The sequence below is a fragment of the Ahaetulla prasina genome, chromosome 14, assembly GCF_028640845.1.
Source record: "Ahaetulla prasina isolate Xishuangbanna chromosome 14, ASM2864084v1, whole genome shotgun sequence".
Lineage (NCBI taxonomy): Eukaryota > Metazoa > Chordata > Lepidosauria > Squamata > Colubridae > Ahaetulla > Ahaetulla prasina.
Genome location: NC_080552.1, coordinates 20,300,855 through 20,322,751, shown reverse-complemented (window position 1 = coordinate 20,322,751; position 21,897 = coordinate 20,300,855). Strand labels below are relative to the sequence as shown.

The window sequence follows — 21,897 nt, the reverse complement described above, 5'->3', positions numbered from 1 at the left end:
AAATGGTTAAAAATCTAAAAACCCCAGTTTAAGACTTAAATAAAATTTAAAGCAAAGCTGGCTGAGGAACTCTGGGAGCTGAAGTCTACAAGTCTTAAAGGGACCAAGGTTGGAGACCCCTGATGTGGTCAATACTCTGTTCATAAAATGTGGGGGGGGGGGTTTGAAAGAAAAAAACAATAAAACTTGATTTAAAAAAAAAAAAAGCAGCAACAAGGAATTTGCATTTTATTTTGTCATTGTTTGCCCTCTACAACACAGAGGTCTCCAACCTTGGCAACTTTAAGCCTGGCGGACTTCAACTCCCAGAATTCCCCAGCCAGCTTTGCCACCCCTGCTCTACAAAACTTGACACTTGGGAACCTCGTGCGGGTAATTCTCGTCTTTCAACAGTTCATTTAGTGACCGTTTGAAGTTATACGGGCACTGAAAAAAACCTGACTTATGACCCTTTTTCACACGTACGACGGTTGCAGCCTCCTCCCCCCCTCGGGTCACATGATCAAAATTCGGATGCTCAGCAACTGGTTCACACTTATGACGGTTGTAGTGTCCCCCGGGGTCATGTTTTGTGACCTTTTGGCAAGCCAAGTCAATGGGGAAGCCAGATTCATTGAACAACCGTGTTACCGACGTCATTTAACAACTGTGGCAAGAAAGTTCGCGACGTGGGACAAAACAAATGTTTCACTTAGCAACACAAGAGTTTGGGCTCAGTTCTGGCCATAACTCGAAAAGTCCTTGTACGCTCTTTTCTGTGGATAAAACAATCAATTTCCCCATCTCTACTTTTCTTTCTTTCTGACTGTAATTTTTTGTTGCTATCATTGAGGGTTAAATTGCAACCTATGACCATCATTTGTGTTGTAAATGTTGTACCTTTGATGAAGGTTTTTTTTTTATTTTATGTACACTGAGAGCATATGCACCAAAGCGAATTCCTTGTGTGTCCAATCACACTTGGCCAATAAAATTCTATTCTATTCTATTCTATTCTATTCCTCTCTCTCTCTCTCTCTCTCTCTCTCTCTCTCTTTCCTTCCTTCTTCCTCTTCTTTCTTTCTTTCCTTCCTCTTCTTCCTTCCTTCTTTTCTTCCTTCCTCTTCTTTCTTCCTTCCTTTCCTTCCCTTCTCTTTTTCTTTCTTTCTTTCTCTCTTTCTTTCTTTCTGCCGTGGAAAATAATGTATATTTCAGTTACTGGTCACCATTTATATTAACCCAATTTACAATTTATTTATAATGAGAGACCTGTTTTTCCCACACCCGGCCCAATTTCACCCTAGTGAATTTGCATGAGGTCTAAAAGGGAAGAGGATATGCAGGTGGATATATTCAGCCTTACACCTTCGCTCGAGCCTTATCTCGGTTTGCAAACCACATCCTGCCAAGCCCAAACCATATTATGATGGGGCAAAGCACAAAGCAAACCCCAGACATGTGGACTAGCACCTTACTCAATCACCTCCATAAGGCTGGGCCAGGAGCAGAGGTCTATCTACAAGCTAGGGCAGATTTCTCTCTCTTTCTCTCTCTCTCTCTCTGTCGTATTCTCTCTCCCTCTCTTTCCCTCCCCGTCTCTCTCCCTTGTTCTCTCTCTTTCTCTCACGTTCTCTCTCCCTCCCTCCGTCTCTCATTCTCGTTCTCTCTTTCTCATTCTCTCATGTTGTCTCTCTTCCTCCCCGTCTCTTTCCCTCATTCTCTCATTGTTTTCTCTCTCTCGTTTTCTTTCTCTCTCTCTCTCTCTCATGTTCTCTCTCTCCCTCTCCCCGTCTCTCTCCCTCATTCTCTCTCTCATTCTCCCACTCTCTCTCTCCCCCTTTCTCTCTCCCTCGTTCTCCCTCTCCCATTCTCCAGTTCTCTCCCGTTCTCTCCCTCTCATTCTCATTCTCCCTCTCCCCTCTTTCTCTCTCCCTTGTTCTCTCTTCCTCATTCCCTCTCTCTCTCATTCTCCCTCTCTCGCTTCCTCATTTTCTCTCGTTCTCTCTCTCTCATTCTCCCTCTTCCCTCTTTCTCTCTCCCTCGTTCTCTCTCTCGCTCTCGTTTTCCCTCTTTCCCTCCCTCCCCCATTTCTCTCTCTCTCTAAATTCCAACAGCAGGCTCAAGTTCTTGTGACATAAAGCACTGCCTGTTTTCCCACCGCCGTTTTTCATTTCTTGAAAAGTTAACATGAAGAATAAATACTGCCTTAGCAGAGCCCCAGAGTAACACACAGCTGGGTTTTTTTCTTTTTTCTTTTTTACTCCACTTCTATCCCCCATCAAATGAAATAACCCGGCTGCTAAGTTTAGCAACAAGGTTTACTTGGCCAAGCTGTTTGTAAGCTGTGGTTTAAAATAATTCAGTCCTCACAAGCCGGGCCATTGTATTATTATTATTTTTTTTTAAAAAAATGGGGGGGTGGAGCAGCTACTATCTTTGATACGCTGATCCAAGAGAAAGTGTATTTTCTCCGTATAAATAGCAAATACATCATCAAGAGAAGACGAGCAGAAACCGAGGCAGGCTTTTTAAAACGTTCGATCGTTTCAAATGCAAACCAAGAAGAAAAACAAAGTCCATTCTAAAAGTGCAATATTTATAACCCTGGCCTGCAATTAAAGACCAGGAAACACAGACCGAAGAACAATTGGCAGGAGAGGAAGTTTGAAACAAACAGATCAAAATTCCCCAGACAGTCTAATATCCAAGGATATACATACTAACACAGGGGTCTCCAACCTTGTCAACTTTAAGCCTGGCGGACTTCAACGCCAAGAATTGCCCAGCCAACTTTGCTGGCTGGGCAATTCTTGGAGTTGAAGTCCGCCAGGCTTAAAGTTGACAAGGTTGGAGACCCCTGTACTAACACACTGCTGAAATTCTGCAGGGCTGCAAAAGTGTCTCTTTCTTTTTTTTAAATCTGCTTTGAAGCGCAACGGATTTAAATCCTCTGGCCCCATAAGGACTAGAAACCTAGCTTTCTTTCCCTTGTTTTAAGAAGCAGATCAGGCAGACCAAAGCCCAATGGATTACTGAGTGTTTTTCAAACCTTGGCCATTAGAAGATGGATGGACTTCAGCTTCCAGAATTCCCTTACCAGCTTTAAAGGATGAGAAACGCTGGATTATACTCTCTCCCGCTTTCATCCCAACACAATGAGGACAAGAAACATGCTGGGTCGTTTGTTAGGAAAGGGCAAAATTCTGCATACCTTAACTTTTGAAAAATGCCAAGAAAGTTGCAGGAAATAAGGTGACAAGAAGGAAGCCAACAGAAATCATCATCATTTGTGATGTATTTTTGAGTGTTCAGTTGACTGAGTTTCATGTTTAATGAATAAAGTAGTAAGAAGAAGAAGAAGAAGAAAAGAAGAAGAAGAAGAAGAAGAAGAAGAAGAAGAAGAAGAAGAAGAAGAAGAAGAAGAAGAAGAAGAGGAGGAGGAGGAGGTGGAGGAGGAGGAGGAGGAGGAGGAGGAGGAGGAGGAGGAGGAGGAGAAGAAGAAGAAGAAGAAGAAGAAGAAGAAGAAGAAGAAGAAGAAGAAGAAGAAGAAGAAGAAGAAGAAGAAGAAGAGAAGGAGAAGGAGAAGGAGAAGAAGAAGAAGAAGAAGAAGAAGAAGAAGAAGAAGAAGAAGAAGAAGAAGAAGAAGAAGAAGAAGAAGAAGAAGAAAAGAAGGAGAAGGAGAAGGAGAAGGAGAAGAAGAAGAAGAAGAAGAAGAAGAAGAAGAAGAAGAAGAAGAAGAAGAAGAAGAAGAAGAAGAAGAAGAAGGAGAAAGAGAAAGAGAAGGAGGAAGAGGAAGAGGAGGAGGAGGAGGAGGAGGAGGAGGAGGAGGAGGAGGAGGAGGAGGAGGAGGAGGAGGAGGAGGAGGAGTAATAGTGAGGTCCCTGGTGCTCTCTAAGCTGGGTTGTTTTCTTGCACATGTTTCATTACCTAGCTTGGTAACATCATCAGTGCTAGATGATAGAAATGGTAATAATAGAATTCAAACTGCCACACAATAACCCAGCCTTAGCAATTGTCAATAAGAAACATTTTTTTAAAAAGTCTGGATAAGTGGATGTGGCAATACCCGGAGACAACAGAAGACAAGAGAAAGAGCTGCAGAAGTCAACAAAATACAAAGACCTCAAGTAGAAACAAAACAACTGTTGGCAAGGGAAAGCAAAGGCCAACAGCGATAAGACATCTTGGGTGCAATTCCCCCAAAAACATCTGGAACAGCCCTTGAACACTGCCCGGCTTTAACAAAACCATCAATTCAATTCAATCCATTCAAGTTCAAATATTTACTGTCAATGCACAACATAACGTACAATGAGATTGGTTGAGCTCATCGGTCAGTTGCCGTAGGCAGCTTTACTCGGAACAGGCTTACATCCTGCGACACCTTGAACAGCGTTCAACAACCACATCTGCCTATCCTAGGTGGTCCTTGGGAAGGACTTCTACAGAGAAATGATTGAGTCTGTCATCTGCATCTCTATAACTGACTGGTTTGGTTCTGCAAACCAACAGACTTCAGAGGATCATTAGAACTGCAGAAAAAACCATGGCTACCAACCTGCCTTCCATTGAGGACCTGTATACTGCAGGAGTCAAAAAGAGGGTTGTGAAAATATTTACACACCCTGGACATAAATTGTTTCAACTCCTACCCTCAAAATGAAGCTATAGAGCACTGCACACAAGAACAACTAGACACAAGAACAGTTTTTTCCCCATCACTCTGCTAAACAAATAATTCCCTCAACACTGTCAAACTATTCAATAAGTCTGCACTACTATTAATCTTCTCATCGTTCCTATCACCCATCTCCTCCCACTTATGACTGTATGACTGTAACCCTGTTGCTTGTATCTTTACAATTTATATTGATATTGATCGTTTCCTGATTGCTTATTTGTACCCTATGACGATCATTAAGTGTTGCACCTTAGAATTCTTGACGAAGGTATCTTTTTTTTTTATGTACACTGAGAGCATCTGCACCAAGACAAATTCCTTGTGTGTCCAGTCACACTTGGCCAATAAAAAATTCTATTGTATTCTAGTCTAGATGAAAATGCCAGCTCTAACATCTGGCTGACTGAGCAACACACCATAACAAACAACCCTAGCAAGCTACTGACTGCATTCTAGAGAGAAATCTCCCGTGGAAATGTTCCTGGGCACAGTTTGCGATCCTACACAAATTCCAATCGACTCAAAGGATGGTCCTTCCTGAGCCAGGACAGAATAGCCTCAGGAAAGAAAAGGCTCCATGATTTAATCCTATGATTTAGCTGTTCAGGAATGTCCCATTTCCCTTGGCAAGTCCTTCTAACTTTCTAGCCTGGGCCACTAGAGACTCCAGCCACAGCTGTGCTAGCAGATGGACAGATGGAGTTTCTTAAGGGACAGAAAATATGGAGGAACAATTCATAGCACTAAATACAGGCAGCCCTCACACTTAACAACAGTTCGTTGAGTGACCGTCCAAAGTCGCAACGGCGCCGAAAGAAGGGACTTACGACCGTTTTTCACACTTACAACCGCTGCAGCGTTCCCCGGGCTCACGTGATCAAAATTCAGCCGCTTGGCAATTGGTTCATGGCCGTGTTGCTAACTTAACAATGGTGCTGATTCACTTAATGGCTACGGCAGGAGAGGTCATAAAAGGGGGAAAGTTTTCACTTAACAAATGTCTCGCTTTAGCAACAGAAATGTTGGGTTCCGTTGTGGTCGTAAGGTCGAGGGCTACCCGCATGTCCAGTATCTATAAGGTAAAGGTAAAGGTTCCCCTCGCACATACATGCTAGTCGTTGCCGACTCTAGGGGGTGGTGCTCATCTCCGTTTCAAAGCCGAAGAGCCAGCGCTGTCTGAAGACGTCTCCGTGGTCATGTGGCCGGCATGACTCAACGCCAAAGGCGCACGGAAAGCTGTTCCCTTTCCACCAAAGGTGGTCCCTATTTTTCTACTTGCATTCTTACGTGCTTTCGAAACTGCTAGGTTGGCAGAAGCCGGGACAAGTAACGGGAGCTCACCCCATTACGCGGCACTAGGGATTCGAACCGCTGAACTGCTGACCTTTCAATTGACAAGCTCAACATCCTAGCCCCTGAGCCACCGTGTCACTCCAGCTCTCTATCCACCCACTTAATTCCTTCACTGGCTGCAGTCTGAGAAGACCCCAAAATGACTCTTGTCCTTCTGGAATTGTGTCATGTTCCGAGTCTCATCCAACAGGAGCCGTTTATTCAGCACCGTCCCACCCTTAAACTATCCCACGCCTCGAACCAAGGTTAACGCCGGCCAAGATTAGCATTAGCAGGTAAACTTTAACGATCCAGGGCATGTGATAACCCCACCAGAGACAGGTGCACCTCCCCATCATGGAGAAGCTGCAAAGTGGTACCTCTGAGACAACTCACAACACCCAGGGGACATCAGATGCCCGTTTTCTTTCTCTGCTCCCGAACAGCAGAAACACGGTGGATTTTTCTAAGCATCAATAATATAATTTCCCACCGGGAAAAAAAAACCCCACAAAAAAACAGCCACCGTTCTAAGATCCTGATTTACAGCAGGCCTGTAGACAATTACATTCCTAAACCTTTCTTGAAGGCTTTAAGAAAAAATAATCCCTAAATGCTAAAAAAAAAAGCCCCAATTCTGGCTCAGTTTTGAGTTCGTCTGCAAAGTGATGTCACCCTTTTTTTTTTTTTTAAGAGTAGTGGCAGTGCTAAGAGGGTAGAAGGTGTGTGCGCCGTGTGTAAATAAAACGATGTTTGCTCTTGAGCTTAGTTTAGCACTCTGCATTTGGCACCTCTGGAGTTTTTTTCAGCACTTGGAAACATCACCTATCCCGAAATCCCATAAATCTTCCTGGCCAAATTCCTCTTTCGCTCTTGTTGGCCATTGGGTTTTACAAAAAAAAAAAAAAAATTCAAAGTTTTTTTTTTCACGATTGCAAAACCTGTCACTCCCACCAATCTCCTAATGTCAATTCTGCATCACCTCCCTGTGACTTAGGATTTATCCTTCTCTCCCCCACCCCACCCCTATCCCAAATCTTGGGGGGATGGAAGAGAACCACACCTATTCACAAGACTATATATATATATATTCCCAGAAGCACGAAGCTGAAGCCTGAAGATGACGAATGAGACTTCGTCGAAACGTCACCAAGACACTTCCAATTTTACGCGGGAGAAAACCTGAATAACCAGTTGATATATATTTATATATATAGAATAGAATTTTTTTTATTGGCCAAGTGTGATTGGACACACAAGGAATTTGTCTTTGGTGCAGATGCTCTCAGTGTACATTAAAAAAAAGCTACGTTCATCAAGGTACAACATTTACAACACAAATGATGGTCAATATATCGATATAAATCATAAGGATTACCTATATATATATATATGATGACGAATGGGATTTCGTCGAAACGTCGCCAAGATACTTCCAATTTTACATGGGAGAAAACCCGAATAACCAAAGACCTACATATATATATATATATGTTTATTGTTCTCTTCCAGGATGGCACACCTGACATTCCAGGTAAGGGTGGGTGAGCTGAGAAGGTGTGTGGGTTTTTTTTAAATCAAATTTGAAGAAAATAAGTGGCTTCAGAAATGCTATTTCAGTTAAAAAATGAACCCAGCCTCCAGCTCAAGCAGAAAAGGACCATACTTGTCGTCTTTGAAAAAAGAGTGTTTTGTTCTTACCTGCACAGCAGGATTTTAAACATCTGCAGTTGCTTAAAAAAGAAAAAATAACACACCCACCTACTTAAAACAGCACACTTCTGACTGTGTCTGGCTTTTATACCGTGCCTCTAAAGCAAGCCTGACCACAAACATGCAGCTGAAGGTAAAATGCATGCATTCCAATGAAGAGGCTCCAATCTCTTAACCTGCGCATTATTTCATAACAACCCCCCCCGCCCAAAAAAACCCTCTGCCCTCCCCTTTTCAGCTCAGAAAGCCAAGGGATTTCTCTGAAGCGCAGAGCTTGTCGTCTGTTCTGAATTGCATGTATCTACACGCAGACCCAGGGAAAAGGGAGGGAAAAAACCAACGCTGCTATTTTAAACTTTATTAAAGGGCAATTCATTTATTCTGCCGATGAATTGCAGGAGAGACAGAAAGAAAAAAAACGGGTTCAGGAGAACATTAAGAAGAAAAAAAGGTGGAAGAATAACCTCAACATATATATTTATTCCTCGATCACATCCCTAACACACACACACAATGCAAGGGCAAGACATGGGGGGTGGGGAGAATCACACCAGCTCCCTGACTTCAATTTTTTTTAAAAAAGCTTTTATTTGGACAAAGCCCAGAGTTTTTCCTTCCAACCCTCACCCACCCTTTAAAAAAAGAAGTTTTAACTGCCATCTTGAGAACTCTGGCCAAAACCAATCCCAGCTATTTTTTTTACAAGATATTCCCTTTGGAAGCTTTTGGGCCCAGCGAGATAAAACAATTCGGAAAGACAAAAGGAATGTTTGTTTTAAAATGCCGCCCCCAAGGTTGTCCTATCCAGCGTTATGATACAATTCAAGAACAGTTCTCCAAACTTGCATGCTAAAAAACTAGGAAGATTATTCGAAAAGTCACTCTACAAAAGAGGTCTTTCAAAGGGAGGACAGAAAAGAAAAAAAAAAGATCAGTGAAATAAACCATCTTTTTTTAAAAAAAAAAAAAGTTGCGCTCAACCATCCATTGGCAATTTTTTGGCAGTTCTGAAGTATGCGTTAAAACTTCGGAAACCCCACCAAAATAGAGTGACAAAAGCCATCTGGTTTTTCATGCCAAACACTCTCCCCCCACCCCCAATTTTTTATTTTGTTTTGAAGTACAGGTAATGCTTGACTTACGACCAGAATTCAGCCCAACATTTCTGCCACTAAGCGAGACGTTGGTAAAGCAAGTTTCGCTCCTTTTTACAACCTTCCTTGCCACCTTCGTTAAGGGAATCACTGCAGATGTTAAGTTAGTAACCCAGTTGTTAAGTGGAACCTTCGCAAAAGGGGATCACGGTCGTGACCCCAGGGACATTGCAACCGTCATAAATACGAGTCAGTGGCCAAGTGTCACTGAATTTTGATCCCGTGGCACTGGGGATGCTGCAGTGGTCAGTAAGTGTGAAAAATGGCCTCAAGTCATTTTTTTTTCCAGCCCTGTTGTAACTTTAGACAGTCGCTCAACAAACAGTTGTAAGTAGAGACTACCTGCATCTCCTTTTCTCGTATTTTCTATCATCTTGGTTAGGATAGCAAACCGCAAGAACTACAAAAAGTCCATTTTATAAAAAAAAATAAAAATCAAAAGGCTTCACTAGACAAAGATCTTGGACCGTGATGAGAATCTGCAAGACCCCAAAGAGCAAAATTTGGGAGAACCGTTTGCAGAAATAAAACACCAGCTACTGGCAACAAACCTGAACTTTCCAAAGCATACTTCGAATTAAAAAATCAGGCCTTTTAGTCCACAAGGAAGAGGGGGGGAAAAATGTACAATTCTCAGACAAAGACAGCAACACCATTATTTTAAATAACCAAACCAGCAGAAGACACAACAAGGGCTTCAAATTCTCCAGAACTCATTCTGGAGCCAACCAACAACAACAAAAAGCAAGCCATAGAATGGGACCGGCATAAAAAAAACAAAACCCAGGAAAACATAAAAAATGCAGGAAAAACAAGCCATTAAAAACCCAACGTTTCGGCCCTGACATTTAGCTCAAGATAGAATGTGATGGCTTTAGAGTTGAATAGCCTCTGTGTCAGCTTCTCAAAATAGGCACCAAAACCAACATTTTTAGTTCCCTTCTCTTCTCTTAAATCTTAAAAAGAAAACGCATTTCTTTCTTTTCCCCTCTGGCAAATATAATCATCTGCTCTCTGTCTGATTAAAAACAGATTTATTTTTTTTTTTACAAGATATTCCCTTTGGAAGCTTTTGGGCCCAGCGAGATAAAACAATTCGGAAAGACAAAAGGAATGTTTGTTTTAAAATGCCGCCCCCAAGGTTGTCCTATCCAGCGTTAAGATACAATTCAAGAACAGTTCTCCAAACTTGCATGCTAAAAAAACTAGGAAGATTATTCGAAAAGTCACTCTACAAAAGAGGTCTTTCAAAGGGAGGACAGAAAAGAAAAAAAAAAGATCAGTGAAATAAACCATCTTTTTTTAAAAAAAAAAAAAGTTGCGCTCAACCATCCATTGGCAATTTTTTGGCAGTTCTGAAGTATGCGTTAAAACTTCGGAAACCCCACCAAAATAGAGTGACAAAAGCCATCTGGTTTTTCATGCCAAACACTCTCCCCCCACCCCCAATTTTTTATTTTGTTTTGAAGTACAGGTAATGCTTGACTTACGACCAGAATTCAGCCCAACATTTCTGCCACTAAGCGAGACGTTGGTAAAGCAAGTTTCGCTCCTTTTTACAACCTTCCTTGCCACCTTCGTTAAGGGAATCACTGCAGATGTTAAGTTAGTAACCCAGTTGTTAAGTGGAACCTTCGCAAAAGGGGATCACGGTCGTGACCCCAGGGACATTGCAACCGTCATAAATACGAGTCAGTGGCCAAGTGTCACTGAATTTTGATCCCGTGGCACTGGGGATGCTGCAGTGGTCAGTAAGTGTGAAAAATGGCCTCAAGTCATTTTTTTTTCCAGCCCTGTTGTAACTTTAGACAGTCGCTCAACAAACAGTTGTAAGTAGAGACTACCTGCATCTCCTTTTCTCGTATTTTCTATCATCTTGGTTAGGATAGCAAACCGCAAGAACTACAAAAAGTCCATTTTATAAAAAAAAAAAAATCAAAAGGCTTCACTAGACAAAGATCTTGGACCGTGATGAGAATCTGCAAGACCCCAAAGAGCAAAATTTGGGAGAACCGTTTGCAGAAATAAAACACCAGCTACTGGCAACAAACCTGAACTTTCCAAAGCATACTTCGAATTAAAAAATCAGGCCTTTTAGTACACAAGGGAGAGGGGTGGGGGGGAAATGTACAATTCTCAGACAAAGACAGCAACACCATTATTTTACATAACCAAACCAGCAGAAGACACAAGGGCTTCAAATTCTCCAGAACTCATTCTGGAGCCAACCAACAACAACAAAAAGCAAGCCATAGAATGGGACCGGCATAAAAAAAACAAAACCCAGGAAAACATAAAAAATGCAGGAAAAACAAGCCATTAAAAACCCAACGTTTCGGCCCTGACATTTAGCTCAAGATAGAATGTGATGGCTTTAGAGTTGAATAGCCTCTGTGTCAGCTTCTCAAAATAGGCACCAAAACCAACATTTTTAGTTCCCTTCTCTTCTCTTAAATCTTAAAAAGAAAACGCATTTCTTTCTTTTCCCCTCTGGCAAATATAATCATCTGCTCTCTGTCTGATTAAAAACAGATTATTTTTTTTTATTTGCCAACCTCAGCCAGGGATCCACTAACAATAACTTTTATCCCATCCTGGGGAACGTGGTTTATATGGAACTCTGGTTTATATGGAACTCGGTTTATCCTCCATGGATTCAGAAGGATTTTGGAAACATCTGGAGCTGTTTCTCAAGAGAAGACTGTGGCTCATTCCCGGGTTTTTCCCCCCCTTTTTGTTTTAAACATTGGTGAGAGGGGGGGAGGGGCTTCCAAACAGGGTTGGGGGTGGCCCCCAGATGGCTAAACAGAAAAGAGAAGAATATGCCCTGGGGGGGGGATGGGGGGGGGAAGAGCCCTTAGAATGGGACTCCTCAGGCACTTTCTGACCCAGCTCTCTACATTTGACTGAATCTCGCTGGCAGCCAAGGAGGGGTGGAGTTGGGGTTTCCTGGGGTGCCTGCAGGGCTGTTATGGGTCAGGGAGGGGGGGGAAGGTAGCTCCAAAAAAAAGGGGGGCATGGGAAGTGAAGTCTACCTCTGGAGGAGATGGGGGGAGCAGAATTTCTCCTTAAAGGGGTGGGGTGGATTAAAGGGAAAGGTGTCCATGCCCCCCTCTTTATAAAGGTGGGTTAGAGGGGGACCAGTGTTCACCCCCTACCTTAAAAGGGGGGGTTGAAGGGAAAGATTTACACCCTTACTTTAAAAGTGGGGTTAAAGGGAAAGGTGTGTATCCCTTCCTTAAAAGGGGGGAGGGGTGTTTGAAGGCTGTCCATCCCTCACAGCTTCCCCCCCACCGCCCACCGCCCCCCCAATTTTTCCAGCGCAAAAAGCCCAGCCAGACTCACCCGGGTGGGAATGGAGGTTGAGGCCGGGGGCGGCGAGGTATTTGCCAGGCGGCAGCGGCGTCGCCAGAGGTGCCAAGCGCGCAGCTCCGGCGGCGGCGACGTGGCTCTCCATAGCCAGCCCGGAGAGCAGCGGCGGGGGGACGTGGACGGCGCGGGGAGCCCCCAGGTCTCTTCCATCCATCCTCCGCTGGCCGATCGCCGCCCCCACCGCCGCCCTCCTCCTCTTCCTCGGGCCGGCCCCAGCCTTAAAGGTGGCGGAATCCGGAGCGCGCCAGCGGGGATCGGGGATCCATCGTCCTGGGGTGTGCAGCCTCTTCCAGCTAAGGAGCCTGAGGAAATGGGGGGGGGGGGCGAAGGGGGCGCAGAGAGGCAGAGGCTTTTAAAAAAGAGAAACAGACCGAGAGAGACAGACAGACACACCCTGGGAAGCGGGGAAGATGGGGTTTTATTGGGGGGGAGGGTAAAGAGCCCCCTCCCCCAAAGCTGCCGGGAGTCCCCTCCCCTTTTCCAGCTGCCTGTTTTTGGGGGGGGGAGACCCTTGCTTTTTCTTTCGAGAGATAGATATCCAGAAAGACTGAGCTTAAAATGCAGGCGAAAGAAAGGGGAGGGCGAGAATAAATTGATACCCCGAACCCCACCGGGGAAACTGAGGCTTCCTTTTCGAATGGAAGACAACGCGCGGCCCGGGGTTGCAAGCCGCTCTCGGTTTCTTAAAAAGGGCCGTCTTTTTAAACCCAGTTGGAAGCTTTTACGGACAAAAAGGAGAGAGAGGGGGAAATTTCGCTTTTCCGGTTTTTTTTTTAAAAAGGCTGGGAGAGCTTTTGCGTTCCCCCCTCCCGGGGTCGCAGGGACCCCCATCAACCCCACCTTGGATATTTCCTCGCGCGAGGAGAAGGCGGCGGGCGGCGTGGACGAATCTTACGAGAGACGCTTTACCGACCGGCTGCAACCCAAACCGCCGAGCAAGCAGGGCGGCGAGCGAGCAATTCCTCCCGAAACCCGCATTAAAAAAACCCGAGGCTGCCCTTGAACCTCGTTTATGGCGGGTGGGTGGGAGGGGGGACAGTTGTGGAGGAAAAATTAGCCCGCCCGGTTTGATCCCACCCTGCTAGCTTTTAATTATTATTTTTTTTAAAAGACAATTTAAGTGGATAATAAGATCGCGCTGCTCCGGCCTTCCTAAAACCTCGATTCTTCCTTATATTTTATCCGTTTTTAACATTCATCCCCCCCCCTCCACGTTTTCTCTATCAAACGTGACTTAACCTCCCCTCCCCCGTGGAAAAAAATGTAAAAAAGTGTCAAGGTTGCTCCCAGTCTTAAAAAAATAAAGGTGGGAATAGCTACATATTTAATGTTTAACCTTCTCTGCTTCACAAGAGATATATATATATATATTTAAAAAAACGCTTTGCAGAACGATTCGGGTGGCTTTGGTAATTTAAGAGAAAACCATCTTCTCTCTTCTTCCCCGCGCCCCCTCCCCAAATCCTTTCCCTCCCAGCCCTCTAACTCTGCAGTCTGAGGTAATTCAACTCAGAAACCCCACCATGGACATGAGGACTTGCTGCTTAAAGAAATCTAGGCTGGGAAGGGGGAAGGGAGGGAAGGAGGGGGAGGGAGGGAGGGAGAGAGAGAGAACTAGGGAAAGAGAATGAGAACGAGAGAGGGAGGGAGAAAAAAAGGAAAAGAGAGAGAAAAGGAGAGAGAGAACTAAAGAGAAGGAGAAAGAGAGAAAATTAGAAAGAGTAAGAGAATGAGAGAGAGAGAACGAGAGAGAAAAGGGAATGAAAAAGAAAAGGAGGGAAAGAGAAAGGGAGAGAAAGAACGCGAGTGAAAGACAGAAAAGGGAATGAGAGAAAAAGAGAGAAAAGGAAAGAAAGAACGAGAGAGAGAGAGAAGGGAATGAGAGAGAAAAGGAGAGAGAGAACTAGAAAGAGAATGAGAACGAGAGAGAGAGAGAGAACGAGAGAGAAAAGGAGGGAGAAAGAGAACGCGGGTAAAAGAGAGAGAAAGGGGAACGAGACAGAAAAAGAGAGAGAAAAGGAAAGAAAGAACGAGAGAGAGAAAAGGGAACGAGAGAGAAAAGGAGAGAACGAGAAAGAGAAAAAAGGGAGAACGAAAAAGAGAGAGAGAGGAGAGACCCAGGACACGTATTTTTAAGTATTCCTAAAAAGGGTACCCAATTCCGCCTGTTTTATTCAAGGACGCCGGCTGCAAAGCTGGCCAGATTCAGACGTGAGTTTACGCCCCGGTGGAGAACGCGCGAAGCCGGCGTGCAATTTCTCCAGTTGGGCGTCTCAGAAAGCCGCGGATCTGCCCAGGGTCGGCGGGAGACGGATCAAGAGCCCCTAACCGCTAATGCTTTTTACAAGCGGGGGGGGGGGCGTTCGGTTACCGCGTCTTCTTTTATTTAAAGGAATCGTGTGTAACTATTCCAAAACGCCGGCCTGGATCTCTCTCTCAAAAAAAAAACACCACCACCACAAAAAAAACCGTGGAGAAAAACCGAAGGCTAAGCTGTGTAATCCTTTGGGGGGGAACCGGGTTTTTCTGCGCCCTTCCCATTGCCCAGCTTGGCTTTGATTCCTTTCGCCTCCTCCCCCACCCTTTTTTTTAAAAAAAAAATTTTAATTTCCGAAGGCTATTTTTCTACCTTTCTTCGAAAAGAAAATTTTGTAACCCTGCAGTCTCAAGGTTGCCATTGATCAAGTCCCGCAGAGAGCAGGAACCAAAATAAATAATAAATATTTATTTATTTATTTTAAAAAAACAAATACCTAAGCTTTCATTTTATACCGAATCAGGATTTGCTGTCCCCTTGCATCAATCCTCTACTGGGGAAGGGAAACGAGGGGGGGGGCGGGAAAGGAAGGGGGGGTGAGGAAAGGTCGAATTGCGATTTCTGGCCGGGGACTCCTTTTAAAGAGACTTTCGCTTTCCATGTAAAAGGGAAAGTTTTTGGCTTCTCGGTGCAAAAACGCCCCCCCCCACCCGTGTAAGGCTCCACGCGTGTAAAAAAAAATCGCCATCAATCTTCTCGGTTGGTGTCCCGCTGGCCACAGGATTCCTATGGGATCGTGCGTGTGTGTGTGTGTGTGTGTGTATGTTTGTGTGTATCGGTGCGGGTGGATCCACACACCGCCAAATGCCAAGGCGCTCTCTCTCTCTCTCCGGGGCGAAAATAAACTTCCTTTGAAACTGTGCGTGGAGTTTGGGCCAAAATGCGAATATATTTTTTCCCCTCTTCTCTCCCAATCTCATTCCCCCCCCCCCTCTTGCTTCAGTAATCCCGGCTCCCTCTCCCAAAATGGCTGAATTCCCGGTTTTAATTAAAAACAGCCCACCCGAAGTGGGGCGGGGAGGGTGGTTTTGGGGTTGTTGTGTTTTTTTGCAAGAATGCCTGTTTTGCTTCGCGTTCTTTCCAAGAACGGGCGAAAACAAAAACAAAAATGAAATGGAGGAGAAAAAAAATTAGTCGAAAGAAAGTATTATTTTTATCTGTTTGAAGAAATAGGTTGAGGAGGGAAAGAGGGGGTTGCAAAGACGTATAGGGAGGGGGCGAAAAGCTGACCCCGACAGCCAAGACCTTCCCCCGCTCCCCTCTTTTTTTTCCTGCCCCCCCCCAAAAAAACCCCTCGCAACTTGGAAAGTTGGCCGCGCAACCCTTACCTTTTGCTCCGAAGATGCCCTCACTGGCTTCCTAGCCCGATCCTCTGGGACATTTTCGGGGGAAGGGGGTTGTCTCTGGCCAGCTCAGATCCGTTGCCTGCACCACCATCAGCAGTAAAAGGGGGCCAAAGCAAAAAACCCCTCCTCCTCCTCTTCCTCCCCCGCCCACCCCCCTAAAAAAAATCCCTCCTTTCTGATTTTTACGCCCGGCGCGTAAAAAAATCTAAAATGCGCCCTAGATGGACGGCCGGGGTCGGTTCCTTCGTCCGTTCCTGGTCCTCTCTTCGCTCTTTGCGGGGGTGGGTGGGGGTCTTGCACGGATGACCCCCTCCGGCACGACAGAAAGCCCAGGAAGGCGGAGGGGATCCGAGCTGCTTGGGGGGGAAAAACACGATCCCTGGCCTCTTTCGCTGCCTTAGTGTCCCTTCCGAAGCGCGCCCTGGCTCCCGCTGGTAATCCTTCGCGATCTCCATATACAACTCAGCGTCGGAAAAGGTACATTACCCAAGGTCCCCCCCCTCCCCGCTTTCCAAGTTTCTCTCCGAGGATGTAAAAAAAAAAAAAAAAGGAGGAAAAAAAAAAGCGGGGAGGGCGAGGAGAAAGGAGGGAGGGGGAGGCGAGGAAAGGAAGAAAAAAAAAAACCCCCACCAAGCAATGAAACGAGCATTGTTTGGGCCAAGCCCGCCCCTCCGCCACTCGGAATGTCCTTCAGCCCTTCCCCATTGGCTGCCCCGCCTGCCACTCGCGCTCGTGGAAATACTTTGGCTGGTCGCCAACCTTATCAAACCAATTATGGAGCTGGAGGGGGAGGGGGGAGGGGGAAGAAGGAGGAGGGGAGGAGGAGGCGAGCAGTTTCTAGCCTCCCCTGGCCGGTTTGGCTTGAATGAGCAAAGGAAGGGTGGTGGGAACTTTTAAGGGCCGTTTCCAGGCGCCCCCCCTTTTTTCCAATTCCCTCCGCTCCGATTCAACCTTTTCTCTCTCTTTTTCTTCCCCCCCCCCCGCGCTCTTTTTCTTCCTTTCGTCCCTTTTCTTTCTTTCTTTTTCTTTCTTTTTTTCTTTTTCCTCCTCCGGTTGATCGAAACGGGGAGGGAGGGAAGGAGAAAAAAAAAACATGGTGGCGACTGGATTGCGTGGCCTTTTCACAGCGCGGCCGCCCAGCTTAAAAAAACTGCTCTTCGCTTTTCTCTGAGTTTGTTTGGTGGTTGTTTTTTTCCCACTTCCCTTTATTTTATTTTATTTTTCTTTCTTTTTTTTAAAGGACTTTTCGAGTAAAGCAAGTCAGACCGACAGAAAGGCGTTCATTTTTTTATTCTTCTTGTTTTTAAAGAGGAATTTGGAGGAGGGGAAGTGGGGGGGGCTGGAAGATTTTGCACCGTCGAAGTGGCGGGGGAGGGGGAAGGTTACTAGCCTTCTAGGGCTTAGGGGCCGGCCGCGGTAAGACCGGGTCCTTGTGCGTGGATTTGATGTTTCCAGCTGGCCAGCTTCGCGCGGGAGGAAAGCGCGCGGCACCCACCCTACCCCACCCCCCCGCGTGGGGAGTTTGACTGCCAGGTAAGCTAAGCAAGAACCCCGATCCCAGCCTCGGGTGGAGGGGGTGGGGGGGAAAGCCCGATCCTCCTTTGTTAAGGGGTCCCACCGATTTCCTCCCGGCGAAAGGAGGCGGCCGCAGCCTTTCCGTGGAAGTCGCCCATCTGCATCGGAAGGACCCTTATTCGTTAGCCGGGCTTCTCCGGAATCCATAACAGCCGCCAAAAAGAACCGAGACACGATGTGCCTTTGAGCGGCGTAGACAATCGGTGCATTTATTTGTTTGTTTTTCTTTCCCCGTCCTTTCCAAATTTCAGCCGAAGCGGGGCTTGTCGTTGACCAAGAATTCTACCCAAAATAGATCTACCGTACAGGAGGGGCTTGGGCGGGGGAGCGGCAAAAGGCGAGGGCCGTTCTCCCCAGTCAGTAATTTATTGTGAGTAAATCTATTTGCTTTTGTTAAAACTCACATCCGCCACGGTCGCTTCCCTTCTTTTAAACAAACGCGGGTGGTCTCAGAAACGGGGGTGGGTGGAGGGTTTCCCCCCCCCTCTATTTTCTCTCTTGGATTGCATTTATTGGGACCCCACCCTCCCCAAACCTCGGCCCCTCTTCTAGTTCCTTCTCGAGCCGTCAGCGAACAAAACTCAAAATTCAAATATATATATATATTTATTTATTTTTGAAGGAAAAAGACCCTCCGTTTAGCTGCGAAGACAGGGAGGAGGAGAAAGATCCCTCCCTCCAGAAAAAAAAATGCTTTTAAATCGTTTTTTTCCTGTTTTTCTCCAGAGAGGCTGGAAAGGGAAAAGCGAGGGGGGCCCCCCCCAAAAAAAATAATTGCCTTTTTTTGTAATTCTGGGACAATCATCCGTTTTCCCAGCGGGGGTGCAATTCGGATTCTTTTTTCTTTTCCTTTTTCTTCCTTCCTTCGGAAAAAGGAAAGGGGGGAGGGGGAGAAGGCTAAGGCGAGGCTCCTTACAGTCATGGCCGAAATTGTTGCCACCCCAGAAATTTTTCCAGAAAATCAAGTATTTCTCACAGAAAAGTATTGCATTAATACATGTTTTGCTATACACATGTTTATTCCCTTTGTGTGTATTGGAACAAAACAAAAAAGGGAGGAAAAAAAAGCAAATTGGACATAATGTCACACAAAACTCCAAAAATGGGCTGGACAAAATTATTGGCACCCTTTCAAAATTGTGGATAAATAAGATGGTTTCAAGCATGTGATGCTCCTTTAAACTCACCTGGGGCAAGTAACAGGTGTGGGCAATATAAAAATCACACCTGAAAGCAGATAAAAAGGAGAGAAGTTCACTTAGTCTTTGCATTGTGTGTCTGTGTGCCACACTAAGCATGGACAACAGAAAGAGGAGACGAGAACTGTCTGAGGACTTGAGAACCAAAATTGTGGAAAAATATCAACAATCTCAAGGTTACAAGTCCATCTCCAGAAATCTAGATTTGCCTTTGTCCATAGTGCGCAACATTATCAAGAAGTTTGCAACCCATGGCACTGTAGCTAATCTCCCTGGGCGTGGACGGAAGAGAAAAATTGATGAAAGGTTGCAATGCAGGATAGTCCGGATGGTGGAGAAGCAGCCCCAAACAAGTTCCAAAGAAATTCAAGCTGTCCTGCAGGCTCAGGGAGCATCAGTGTCAACATTTTAAATGAAATGAAACTGCTATGGCAGGAGACCCAGGAGGACCCCACTGCTGACACAGAGACATAAAAAAAACAAGACTATAGTTTGCCAAAATGTACTTGAGTAAGCCAAAATCCTTCTGGGAAAACATCTTGTGGACAGATGAGACCAAGATAGAGCTTTTTGGTAAAGCACAACATTCTACCGCTTGCCGAAAAAATGGAATGAGGCCTACAAAGAAAAGAACACAGTACCTACAGTGAAATATGGTGGAGGTTCAATGATGTTTTGGGGTTGTTTTGCTGCCTCTGGCACTCGGTGCCTTGACTGTGTGCAAGGCATCATGAAATCTGAGGATTACCAAAGGCTTTTGGGTCGCACTGTACAGCCCAGTGTGAGAAAGCTGGGTTTGCAGTCCCAGATCTTGGGTCTTCCAGCAGGATAATGACCCCAAACATACGACAAAAAGCACCCAAAAATGGATGGCAACAAAGCGCTGGAGAGTTCTGAAGTGGCCAGCAATGAGTCCAGATCTAAATCCCATTGAACACCTGTGGAGAGATCTTAAAATTGCTGTTGGGAAAAGGCGCCCTTCCAATAAGAGAGACCTGGAGCAGTTTGCAAAGGAAGAGTAATCCAAAATTCCGGGTGAGAGGTGTAAGGAGGTTATTGATGGTTATAGGAAGCGACAGATTTCAGTTATTTTTTTCCAAAGGGTTTGCAACCAAATATTAAGTTAAGGGTGCTAATAATTTTGTCCAGCCCATTTTTGGAGTTTTGTGTGACATTATGTCCAATTTGCTTTTTTTCCCTCCCCTTTTGTGTTTTCTTCCAATACACACAAAGGAAATAAACATGTGTATAGCAAAACATGTGTTATTGCAATACTTTTCTGTGAGAAATACTTGATTTTCTGGGGTGCCAACACTTTCGGCCATGACTGTACAATATTTTTTTTGCCTCGCTTTTCCCCTTCCAGCCTTATTGTTTTTGATATCTATCTATCTATCTATCTATCTATCTGGCATATATAGCATGTATTATAATATATATATATTTCTCCTTCCTGCCTTTGCAGCTAATATATGTTGGAATCTAATATAAATTGGAATCGCTTTTGGCTTAAATACACCGTGGCAGTTTAATATTTATGGAAAACAAGATTGGATTTGGGATAGGCGAATGATTCATTTTTTCCTTTCGTCTAGCCTCGGTTTTTTTCATTCCCTCTCTCCCTCCCTCCCTCTCTCTCGCTCGCTCGCTCTTCTTTTATGGGGCAAACATACCAACCATCGCTCGTAATCCGCCTGTATTTGCATACAGGCTCCCCGCGGTTTCCCCGCTGGGGGGTGGGGAGGAGTGATGAGGAAGGAGAAATGGAAGAAAAACGATCCTCTGGGGTTAAGGACACCTTACCCTCCTCCCCCCACTTTCTTACACACGCCCCAGTTCGGGCTGGCCGTCTCGGGTTTCACGGCCTTGGTTTGAGTCCCGTCTTTTCTGCGCTGGAGCGGCGGGTTTCTCGCGCGGAAAATCCGCGGGTTTGGCCCTTGTTGGCCAACGGGGCGTGGATGCCCCTTGCAAATAAAATAAAATAAAAGCGATGGAGAAAAATACGTCTCGGGGTTATTATTTTTTCCGAAGTTGGCGTCTTTTGGGGGAACCGGAGCAGAATTAAAGGCGTCTTAACCCCTTTTGGGGGGAAGGGACGCCTGGATTTGGGGGAAGGGGCGAAGAAGAACCGGAGAATGAAGCCCTCCTAGAATTTCTGGCTAAAAATAGGTTTAGTTCAGAGGAGGGGTGTATCCTATTTTTTTCTCTCTCTTTTTTTCCCCTTTTCTTTCTTTTTTCTCTTTGTCTCTTTCTGTCTTTTCTTCGGAAGGGAGCCGTTTCCAATTACAACCCCCCCCCTCCTCGAGCTGGAGGGCGGTTTCAAGGCCGCCCTCTTTGGGAAGCAGACAGGAGGAGGAAGAGGAAAACACGAAGGGGGGGGAGAGACAGAGAGGTGAGAAAAAAAAATAGCCATCGAAAATAGTAGCATAAGCTGAAAAAGAAAGGAGGAAGGAGAGGGGGAAAAAACTCAAAAGGTGATGCTCTAAAGAAAACGGCCGCTAATTTTGCACCCCGGTGTGTGTGTGTGTGTGTGTGTTTTTTTTTAAAAAACCGTGACCCCCCCCCCGACCCCCCTCTGCCCAGGGAGAAGGAAAGGCTGACGACTTGGCAGCGGAACGTGATGGCCGGGCTCCAAATTAGCGAGGGATCAACGAAGAGGGAGGTGTTAAGACGGGGGTGGGATTTCCCCGCCCGGTCACCAACAACTGCCCCCTCCCCCCAGCGATCCCCGTTCTCAATTGCCGCCCCCCCCCTCCCAGCACGCGGAAAAGCTTGCCAAGAGAGCGAGCTCGCGTGTTTTATTGTTATTGGGTGTTGTTTGCGTGTTTTGAAACGTTGCTTTTCCAAAGGTTTCCCTTTTTCCCCCACCCGCCCGGGCTACGCGATCCTTCCAGAGTTTCGCACCGACAGAGGGAGGCAGCCTTCCTTCCCTTCATCACCCACACCAAAACCTTCGGGCTGGGAGAAGTGGAGGACATCTAGTCGCGCCCCTTCCTCGGCGCAGGAGTTCTCTCGGACCTTCCGGAGAAAAAAATAGCCATCGAAAATAGTAGCATAAGCTGAAAAGAAAGGAGGAAGGAGAGGGGAAAAACTCAAAAGGTGATGCTCTAAAGAAAACGGCCGCTAATTTTGCACCCCGGTGTGTGTGTGTGTGTGTGTTTTTAAAAACCGTGACCCCGACCCCCTCTGCCCAGGGAGAAGGAAAGGCTGACGACTTGGCAGCGGAACG

General features: G+C 45.7%; 1 protein-coding gene and 1 long non-coding RNA gene across 13 annotated transcripts in view; one reads left to right on the top strand and one right to left on the bottom strand.

The window, feature by feature from the left end:
• Positions 1 to 16,417, bottom strand: part of TNRC18 (trinucleotide repeat containing 18) — an 83,483-nt gene extending 67,066 nt beyond the window's left edge. For all 5 annotated transcript variants that reach the window (XM_058157906.1, XM_058157908.1, XM_058157907.1 and 2 more), the window contains exons 1-2: positions 15,877 to 16,417; positions 12,205 to 12,533 (exon numbers count right to left, since the gene is read on the bottom strand). In XM_058157906.1, the coding sequence (XP_058013889.1) occupies positions 12,205 to 12,385 (181 nt within the window). In that variant the 5' untranslated portion in view covers positions 12,386 to 12,533; positions 15,877 to 16,417. The remainder of the gene's footprint in view (positions 1 to 12,204; positions 12,534 to 15,876) is intronic.
• Positions 16,418 to 16,786: 369 nt separating this feature from the next.
• The window catches only part of LOC131185412 (uncharacterized), a 27,201-nt gene continuing 22,090 nt past the window's right edge, over positions 16,787 to 21,897 (top strand). For 5 of the 8 annotated variants that reach the window (XR_009152130.1, XR_009152129.1, XR_009152128.1 and 2 more), the window contains exons 1-2: positions 16,787 to 17,839; positions 20,938 to 21,060. This is a non-coding gene — a long non-coding RNA (uncharacterized LOC131185412). The remainder of the gene's footprint in view (positions 17,840 to 20,937; positions 21,061 to 21,897) is intronic. The other 3 variants (XR_009152133.1, XR_009152131.1, XR_009152127.1) reach the window with 2 other exon arrangements.